Source organism: Charadrius vociferus, unplaced genomic scaffold, assembly GCF_000708025.1.
Source record: "Charadrius vociferus isolate BGI_N301 unplaced genomic scaffold, ASM70802v2 scaffold61, whole genome shotgun sequence".
NCBI lineage: Eukaryota > Metazoa > Chordata > Aves > Charadriiformes > Charadriidae > Charadrius > Charadrius vociferus.
Genome location: NW_009646945.1, coordinates 2,792,153 through 2,802,358, shown reverse-complemented (window position 1 = coordinate 2,802,358; position 10,206 = coordinate 2,792,153). Strand labels below are relative to the sequence as shown.

The window sequence follows — 10,206 nt, the reverse complement described above, 5'->3', positions numbered from 1 at the left end:
GGAAGAGCGCAGTGAAACCTGTTTGAAACAACCTAACTGTGGACTGAGAAATCTGTTGCTTGGGAGAGGTGGTCTGTTGAGGAGAGAAAATTGTATAATTTTTACACATTAATTCTTTGTAATATGATGGTATTAGTGACTGTTACAGACATTGTAACTTAAGTTTTATTTTTCTTCAGTAGAGAGTACAAAGCAAAGAACTTACACTTTGTGGGGGCCACTTTGAACAAAAATTGTCTAATATTGTTGTTTTGTATTTTTTCCCATTATTTTCTTGCTCAGTATGCCGTTTATACCGCAGAGTGTGTGAGACAGTTCATTTTGTGGGCTGAATATCTGTGTATGTGTATTCAGACAATTTAATTCTTTTTTTCATAAAATATATTTTTTCTGTAAAACTTTAAATTATATAACAGCTGTCTACTGTTTTTGATGATTTTGTTGCCAAGGTCTGATTACTTGTACATATCATAATTCTGAAAATTAATGAACAAAACTATATGAAGGATGTAATTGGCCTTGGTGTTATTTTGGACTCAAAAATAAATGAGTTTCAAAATATATCAGTCATTATTCTATTATTAATTGAATAATATTTTCTACTTTCAAGAGGCACAAATCACCGAAGGCACTCTGTGGGCTTGTATGAGTGTAAAATGTTATAGAAAATCACAAGTGAGCTGTTGTAGGTTTTAAAGTTTCCCCCTTTCCCCATCCCCTCAAATCCTTACCAGCATGTATCCTACATTGAATTTTTGATATATTAGCTATTCTTTGGGTATTATTTGATTAGGTGTTAATAAGCATTATTGTAGTCAAACTGCAGATTTATTATCTGTCCTCTCAGATGTTCTGTAAACTGTTTAAATGTTGTGGATCGCATAAGTATTCAGTTTTGTTCACCTCATAGCTGTAATTTCCTTTTCCCTAATAGGGGGTGGAGTAGGGGGGCACACAGATCACCCACAACCGGTATTTCTTAGAACACATTTTGTTTATCAGTCTGTTACTATTAATGTAGTTGAGCTGCTGTTATTGATAGCAGGTAGCTGTTCACACAACACGTTGACTTGCTTGCTCCCATGGATCCCTCACGTATTCACCCATCCATCCCTGGCTGGGGCATCGGTCGAGGGACCAGGCCAGCTCTGTGGTCAGAAGCAGAGAGTCCTACTGCACCCACCCCCAGCAGCTTTTTCCTAAGTGTTCAGGAAGTCCCTCCACGGTTCCTTGTTTGATCAGATGTGTGTATGTAATCCTGTGGTCTTTGTAAAGAGTAGCTACCACCCTCATGGGTGAGGTCTTGGTTATGTGAGCTCTGGTTGATGCTAGCCCATGTTGGTGGCCGTGGGCAGATTGGGCCAGACTACGACGTCCTGAGTTTGTCAGTAGGTCCAACAGGATTACTGTTACTCATCGTCAGAGCTTATCCAGAGGAAACTGTTGAGCATTATCTTCTTAGCAGATACGTTTCCCCTGTTCAGCTTGCTGTGTCTGTGGTAGCTGTTCCTCTGTCCATCCTATAGGTGCCTATAGAACCTCTTCACACGGGCTTGCCAGAGGGGCCCAGTATGACATGGTGCCATGGTTGTTTGCAGGATAGCTAGTAACTGTTATTGGTAGCATATCCTTGTCTTCCTCAGTAGCACTTAGCATTTTATTTATTTACGTTATTATTTTCATAATTTATTTAAACTATCGTTTGAATTCATTCCAACATGTGAATATATTAGTAACAGTTACAGATAGAAAAATAACAGTTTTGTTTCTGGTAACATGAACAGAAGGCAAAGGCCAACTAAAATATGAATTTGTCGCATCCAGTCGTTAGCTTGGCATAAATGTATGTGTTTAAACCTACAGCTTTTATAAAAGAATCGTCTTGAGAACAGATTACTGCTTTAAAATTGCTGGAATGGGTTTATGAGAATAGTTTTCTTTTTCATTTCTACTTAATAGCAAAATAGATTAAGTCTTGATTTTAATGTGTTTCCACAGGTATATCTTGAAAGACTTTTAACTTATGCAGAGATAGATATTTGTCCAGCAAACTGGAAGCGAATTGTACTGGGTGCAATTCTACTGGCATCCAAAGTTTGGGATGACCAGGCAGTGTGGAACGTGGATTACTGCCAGATCCTGAAAGATATCACGGTCGAAGACATGTGAGTTCAGTATGTTTATCTTTGTCAATGAATGCCAAGATCTGTGTGTATGAGGGGGATGGGAAGTTCTCTCATAAATGATATAAAGTTTGGATATCTGCGTTGTATCTAAACATGGTGGATGCTGATAGATGGCATGAGGTCTGCTTGACAGTAGCTTACATTGAAGACATGAATTATTTTTGTTTTCCGGTTGAAATGTATTTTACCACTGGATGTTCATGCATGGTGATGATACCTGCAGAGTATTTAAATGTATGACTTGACAAAAAAACCCACATCCAGTGAACCTGCATCTGTTCACTTCAGCAACACTTACTGTCATGCTAGTTCTCCATACAGACAGTAGGCCAACGTGGAAGGCAGGAAAAAAAATTGTTTTGATCCTAATGACCCTTAGATGATCACCCACTTACTTATTGCTATTATTCAAAATTAGTACTTTGGGATTTTGGGGTTGGGGTTTTTTTCCCTCCCTGTATCATGCTGATTTTTTTTCCAAGATGCTAAAAATCTAGTATTTTAACTTGCAAAGAGAAATTTGCCTTTTTCCATTCTTTTAATCTGGTGGCATTCATAAGAATTGCGTATTGTAACAGCATAGAGGGTTGTGGTATCTGGCTGGATACTCCCAAGTCATATTAAGAGTATATTCCAGGAGTAATGAAAAGAACTGTAATATGAATGAATACAATTGGGATCTTTATGTTTACAAATACTAAAGTGAATGCTCACTTCACTAAATAGTCTAGTGCTTTTTTTGTTTGGTTGGTTAGCCGGTATTACATATATTGGCTGAAGTGCCCGGGTTTTGTATCATCTGTACGTTCAGGGCTGGATCACATCCCACGCACACTTTCCGGGGTGCCCTTACCTGAGCTGCCGTGGGTGCAACAGTGGCACTGGAAGGGCTGCGCTTGGAATTTATTACTAGTATTTCATTAAAGTAGTTTAGTTTCTTCTAACCTGGTAAGTCTCTTTCTCTCTGTCTCTCCTTTCCTTGGAGACAGAGGTGGGGGAGAGCATCTGTTGTTTGTCTCGGTGGCTGGTCCAGCCCAAACCTCAACAGGATGGTGCCATGACAGGCCACTGCAGCTCGTGCATACTGGTACCCCCCAGAGTATATACTGGCGCCCCGGTATACTGGTGCACCCCGTTTTTTATAAGGACTAGTAACAATAACATGATGAAAAATAAGTTTTAGTACCATATCTGTGTGTTTCAGAGCTCTTTAAGCAGAGCTAAGTATCTGTAATGAGAAGTATATAGACTCGTCTCTGCTTTAACTCACTTAAATCAGGATCACAGTCACTGAAGAGAGGTTGTGGATAAGCAGTCTGGGAGGAGGGAAGAAGAAAGGAGGGAGGTAGATCAGAAGAAATGTTTATGCAGACAGAATAGTTTTTGAATCTCAGTTTGCAATCTCAAAGCAGTGAAAGGCCAAGCTTTTTCACTAAAGCAGCCCTAATTTAGGTTGATAATTTGCTGTTTGTCAGGTTTATAACTGGTCTAAAAATGATCTGTAAGGGAAAGGTTGAACGTGAGGAGTCAGCTGATTGCTTTAAATTAAGCATGCCAGTACACTGCTAGATAAGACTTATAAATTGTGAGCAGCTGTCATTGCTCAAGTATTAGACAAGTTATCTCTAAATCTTGTATTAATAAGCAATTTGCAATAAGGTAAATTTCTTTCCTGAGTCAAAGGGAAAAACGCAAAGCTTGCATTGCTGTGGTGTGCTGTAGGTACTTTCATTAGTTTGGGGAAAAACTCTCCTTTCAAAATAGAGGTGGGAAATACCATATAATGCCATTTCAGCATCTGTTTTAAAATATGTAAACTACTTTAAGGATGGTAGATGATAATTCTTTCCCGACATAACCCAGACAGAATGAGATTTCCAAAATAAAAGGTGGGGGTATGGGCAACAAGAAGCTAAAATCAGGCCCTTCACACTTCTGTGTGCAATATTATTCCATGCAGAACAATTTGATAATGCTTCCTTGACTGTTTCGAGTGTTTCCTGAATGATTTTGCTAAGCCACTTTTTCCTTGATCCTTTTCTCATGCTTTCGGGTATTTACTGGCAGTAAGGGCCTCCCCTCCATCCACTCCTACTCTGAGTTAAAATCTGGGAGTTTTTTTTAAAGTGTTTCTGAAGCTGGGACATGAGCTGCAGTAGAGTGCTGAGCAGCTTGAAGCAGACTGACAGGTTTGACTGTGCCATGTGGTAGTATTAATCAGGAATGGTTATAAATATGAGTTTTGAAATTGCTGATTCTCAGGGCTTTTTTGGAAGGCAGGTGATGATGCGTACTGTGATGGTCTGAAAGGAAACAAAAAAAGAGGTTATTGTTTTTGACAAACACATGGGATGGTGCTGCTGTTAGAAGTTGCGCTTGAGCCATATAACACCGTTATGAGGCAGACCCGTGCTCCCATGCGAGCATCGGCCCTCTCTGCACTGCACAGTCCCTCAGCCAAACTGTGATGAGTCCTTGTCCTCAACGATGTTAGCTTCTTAACCTTTTCTTAAAGATTTTACGGTTCTCACAGTCTGCAACACCAGAAGCCTTTGTGGAGCCTGTGCTCTCTGTATGGTACTTGGTGGTCTGGCTCATGGGCTTTGTGTTGGGGGCTCCTTGTGAATCCTCCAGCAAAGGTTTTTGGTGCTTGTTGACCTGTTTATATTCCTGCTGCCAGTTTTTCCATTTTTTTTCCCTCCTATCCCTAGTGTGGCGTATTGGATTTTTTTCTTTTCTTTCTTATTTTTCAGGTAGTTGGGACAGTACAGTAGTATGATTTTGAAGTGTCTGGCTCTATGCAAGATGGGGGCTTGCAGAAAAACTGTAGGTCAAAATGTTCAACTGCTTCAGCATAAGTGTACCTTGTAAAGCATAGAATCACAGAATGGTTTAGGTGGGAAGGGACCTTAAAGATCATCTAGTTGTGACCCCCCTGCCATGGGCAGGGACACCTCCCACTAGACATGGCTGCTTAAAGCCTTGTCCAACCTGGCCTTGGAGACTTCCAGGGATGGGGCCTCCACAACTTCTCTGGGCAACCTGTTCCAGTGCCTCACCACCCCCGTAGTGAAGTTTTTTTTCCTAATAGCTAATCTAAATCTACCCTCTTCCAGTTTGAAGCCATTACCCCTCGTCCTATCACTACGCGGCCTTGTAAAAAGTCCCTCTCCAGCCTTCTTGTAGGCCCCCTTCAGACACTGGAAGGCCACTGTAAGGTGTCCCCAGAGTCTTCTCATCTCCAGGCTGACCAACCCCAGCTCTCTCAGCCTGTCTTCAGAGATGTGCTCTGTCCCTCTGATCATCTTCATGGCCCTCCCCTGGACCTGCTCCAACAGGTCCATGTGCTTTTTATGTTGGAGGCTCCAGAGCTGGACACAATATTCCAGGTGGGGTCTCATGAGAGCAGAGTAGAGGGGCAGAATCACCTCCCTCAACCTGCTGGCCATGCATCTTTTGGTGCAGCCCAGGATATGGTTGGCTTTCTGAGCTTCGAGCGCTCATGGTTGGCTTATGTTGAGTTTCTCATCCACCAACACCCTCAGGTCATTCTCCTCAGGGCTGCTCGCAATCCGTTCTCCACCCAGCTTGCGTTTGTACATGGGATTGCCCCAGCCCACGTGCAGGACCTGGAGTTTCTGCAGATTTGAGGAGTGGCCACAGGAAAGCATATGCTAAAGCAGTCTAACATAGATGTATGGGGGAAGAAGGGTATGGTGGTTTGTTAAATTACTTTAGGTCAAATAAGACATGGCTGTATTTCTTTGTTCCTTCTCAGCTGTAGTTAGTCTGCTGATCTAACTTTCAAATCTGGGAGCTAGGGGATAGTAAGAATCTGAGGCTATGTATTATTCTTAAAGATTTGGAGTTGCTCTTCAAAAGAGATACAGCCAACGTCTTTCTCCATCAAAATAGGCTTTATATTATCCATTAACAGAGACCTTTAGGCTTAGCTTGTGGAAAGTAAAATCTTGGCAGCATAAAATGACATTTAAAGATAATCCTCTGTATTTATTGATAGACGTCTTGAAATGCAATTTTTTTAATTTGGATTTTTTAAAAGCTAGAATCTTCAACAGTGTGAATTCATGCCAAAGAGTCCACAACCAGCTTTTAGATAGTCTTTTAATGTTAATTAATATTTATCATTATGTAAACATAGAAATTTGGCCGAGAGTGTGACGGTAAGGAAGGGCAGTGATTTGTAATGTGGGTGATGTAAGAGTAAAGAGTGAGAAGAAGAAAAATCATTCAGTGTTGAAAAACTACTGTACCAGTACTTTTTATCTTCAGATCCTTCCTCTTCTGTTGTCAACTGCCTGCACATTCCTTGCACACTTACACTGCAGTCTAAATGTAACTTAAATGCAATATCATAGTCAGTCAATACCTGCTGGTATCACAGCTGTGCAGTCCCTATACTCCTCAGCAAACGTGCAGCTTTTACCACCCAGTTATTTTTTATTTCTTGAAATCACTGTTCTGAACATATCATATGTCCCTGCATAAGTAATATGTAGGATGCCTAGTTACCATGCAATTTATGACAATTTCCAGTACTTAATTTTGTTGATTTGCTTATTTCTTAATATACATTTTAATGTACTGGTGTAGGTAATAATGTATTGCTATACCAAAGATTTCATGGGGTGGGAGCTCAAATAGGAGCTCTGTTCTTATTAGGTATTTTGGCAAAGACATTTGTTTTAGGTGCTGAAAAACAAGTGATCACCACTGTGAATTTTGATTGCGTGTCCTAGGGAAAAATTGCTTCGTTGTGGCCATAAAGAAAGATATGACAGTGTGCTGAAAAATTCAGGTTTTCCACGACTAGTTTTAAATGATTGATTATGAAAGGCTGAAGAGAGTAAATAAGTTCTCCAGTAATTTAGGTGTTAGCGTAATTTGCAGCATTTATGAGAGATGACTGACAAATTTAGGGCATGTCTGCATTTTGCGTTTGAATAGCTGTGTGTGCAGATCCACCTAGTGGAGGTACAGCAGAAACTACAGGAAAATGTTTTTCCTGCTATCTTTTCTTTTCCGGATTGTCTTAGCTAAACCGATAAAAGTGCCCTTCCAAGAGCAAAAGTTTGGGTGCGGGTTTGATTGGCATCGCAGGAGCAGCTGCGAGGTGCAGCATCTTCGTATTCCTCCCTGGCGTACATATGCCAATAGAACTTGGTAGACTAGGTCAAACCTTAGGCTGGGATAATTGCGTCTGGCAAGAATATGAAATGAACTTGGTGTATACCATTTGCAATTTAAAGTACATTACTTTCAGAATGCACAGCCTGAAATATGTTTTCACATTTATCTCCTTTCTACAGGAATGAGCTGGAACGCCAGTTTCTTGAGCTGTTGCAGTTCAATATTAATGTTCCCTCCAGTGTTTATGCCAAGTATTATTTTGATTTGCGTTCCCTGGCAGAAGCAAATAACCTGAGTTTTCCTTTGGAACCCCTCAGCAGGGACAGGGCATATAAACTTGAGGTAAGACACTTTCTTTTTAGATTGCTCCAAGGTGAATATGGCAGGGGGGCTTTAGAATTTTCACATTGTTTCTCCCTTCTCCCATCTTTTCCCAAATATTCGCCTCAGATATTAGAATATCATGCGCCCCAGTTTCCATAACTGTTTTATTTGTACTTTGGGAATTCATGGATGTGGGGACAGCTTTTTGGCCCGATTTGCTTCATACCTTGTATTACTGTCCATTTCTTTTTCAGTTCCAGTTGTCTAAATTTGCATTGTGAAAATACCCACAAGTTTTATGATCACTCTGTTCACAGTCTGGTTTTGTGTGTTTGTTTGCTTTCTTAAAGTTGATTATCCACCTAAAGGACAGAATATTAACAAGTATTGCGGAAAATAACTATTCCATGTGCTTGCCAACTGCTACTGCTCCACTTCACGTGGATCCAAGTCTGTTATCTCCTGTGGTATTTTTCTCAGTAATGGGAAAACAGAAATGAGCACACGTCTTCAGTGAATAAATCATGAATGCTTATGAGACCTGAATATACCATGTGCAGAAAGCACTATGTCGGATGGTCTGGACCAGCAAAATGCAGGGCACTGAATTCCCACGGATACAGGAAGGATTTAAAATCATCTGGCATTTGAGGGCACTTTGCAAGACCGGAATATTTTTTTTCCTGAGCTTTCTGATATGAAGCTTTTCATATCAGAAATTTGAAATTTGTCATTAGGTGCTAACTGCTTTTAACATTGCACGTCTTAAATTACATAACAGCTTTGCACTGGAGGTTGTTTGCCTGTGGGTTAGGGTGAGCTTTGCATGTTCTGAAACTCTTAGTGCTTCTGTAAAACAGATAGGCAGTACTATACAGGGGTTTGTGGGGGGAAGTGGTGCGTGGGAAGGTTAATTGACTTGTTTGTGACTGTAATGGGAACAGAAGGTGGTGTAGAAAGAATCAAAGCAGATTTCACTAAAGTGGTATTTTGCATTCTTTCTAAATATTCTTTCTAAATTTCGCAGATAGCTCCAATAAGAATGTAACTTAATTCTCTGTATGGAGTGTGATGTAAATTTGCATCAGATTTTGTTTCTGTTGAAGAGAATTAAAAAAAACCCAAACAAACAAAAAATTCATTTGGATTGTAATCTTAAATTAAAGATGTCATTTACTAAGTTATTAGATGGTGGGTCTTGATAAAAAGTGCCATTTCATATATTGAACTTGAGTGAATTACTTTTCAAGGGGAATTTAATACGCAGTGTTTCCCAACACTGTCAGTCTATATTGCAGACAATGTATAACAGTGGATACAAATGACAGTAGCAATGATAGCTCCTAAAACCTTACAAGAAAAGAAAATAGGAAATGACTGTAAATACTCAGAGAATACTGATGGTTCTTCTGTACTAACTAAGGAGAATTCATATTTAAAAAGAAATAATGGATTTTTTTCTTTAAATAAATCCAAGTTATTCAAAATTTTTCATGTTGGGGCTGCTTTCTGCAGTTAGCAGAAGTTGGCTGTGAAGTAACCCTGCTCGCCAAGGAGCAGGGTCTTCAGGGAAGAGGATGAGTATCTATCTGCCCTGAAACCACCGTGGTCTAACAGCTCCTTGCTCCTGTTCTGTGGCCAGAAGGAAGGGAACATGATGGGAACTGCCTTGTTCCCTCGCAATACTTGGTTGTCATTAATGTGCCCTTGAAACTAGTTGACAGCATAAATTATAGCCTAGTTCCGTGAGCACAGTTAAGCATTTAGCTTGCCAAGAGTTGTCAAAATGCATTTGCAGCACTTTTCTAGGTGTCTCATGTGCTGTTCAGCCCAGAGTTCTCTGTTTTTAAAACAGTTGCCTGGATTGTCAAGTGGAGTAGATGTAGTACCACACAGGCTGTGATATTTTTGGTACTGAGAGAAAAGCCGCAGTCTCTGATGAAAGACAACAGACTCATAGCGAATGTGTGTATGCAGTGGAAGGATTTGCCTTGTCTGGTAAACTGAAAGGACCTTGCTCAGTCCTAAGATTTAAAAAAACTTATCTACTGACATTTGAGATCATGAAAGGTCTTGCGTAGAGAAATTGCTATAACACATCTTTGCTACTTCTGCATTTTCAACCTATTTTATGTATCTAAAGCAGGAGTATTAGGTCTGGCATGGCAGAATCTGCATTGCTATTTCTGCAATTATCAGGTTGACATACCTGTGATGAGAAAAAAAACCCAAAAAACAAACCAAGGACAAGGCTAATAAATACTCTTCCTCATCAAATGGAAACGCTGGACAAGATTCATCAGCTTAGAGGTGTTATAAGATGTTACGGTACTTGTTAAAAATGACATCGCTTTCTGGAGCATCTGCAGTGGATGTTTTTCCTTGTTTAATGTTCCCACAATTGACACTTAAGAAGCAGCTTTGTCTTTTAAATGACTAAATGAAAGTAATTTTTTCTTACTTTTCATCAGCCTGTGGCCGAAAGGTATCCTGAATTTGTTATACCAGTCCACCTAGTAGCCAGAAACCATTTTCATAGCCCTCC

At 40.1% G+C, this 10,206-nt stretch overlaps 1 protein-coding gene across 2 annotated transcripts in view; it reads left to right on the top strand.

The window, feature by feature from the left end:
* Positions 1-10,206, top strand: part of CCNY (cyclin Y) — a 51,184-nt gene that overhangs the window by 37,423 nt on the left and 3,555 nt on the right. For both annotated transcript variants that reach the window (XM_009895092.1, XM_009895091.1), the window contains 2 exons: positions 1,999-2,165; positions 7,517-7,679. In XM_009895092.1, coding sequence (XP_009893394.1) covers positions 1,999-2,165; positions 7,517-7,679 — 330 coding nt within the window. The remainder of the gene's footprint in view (positions 1-1,998; positions 2,166-7,516; positions 7,680-10,206) is intronic.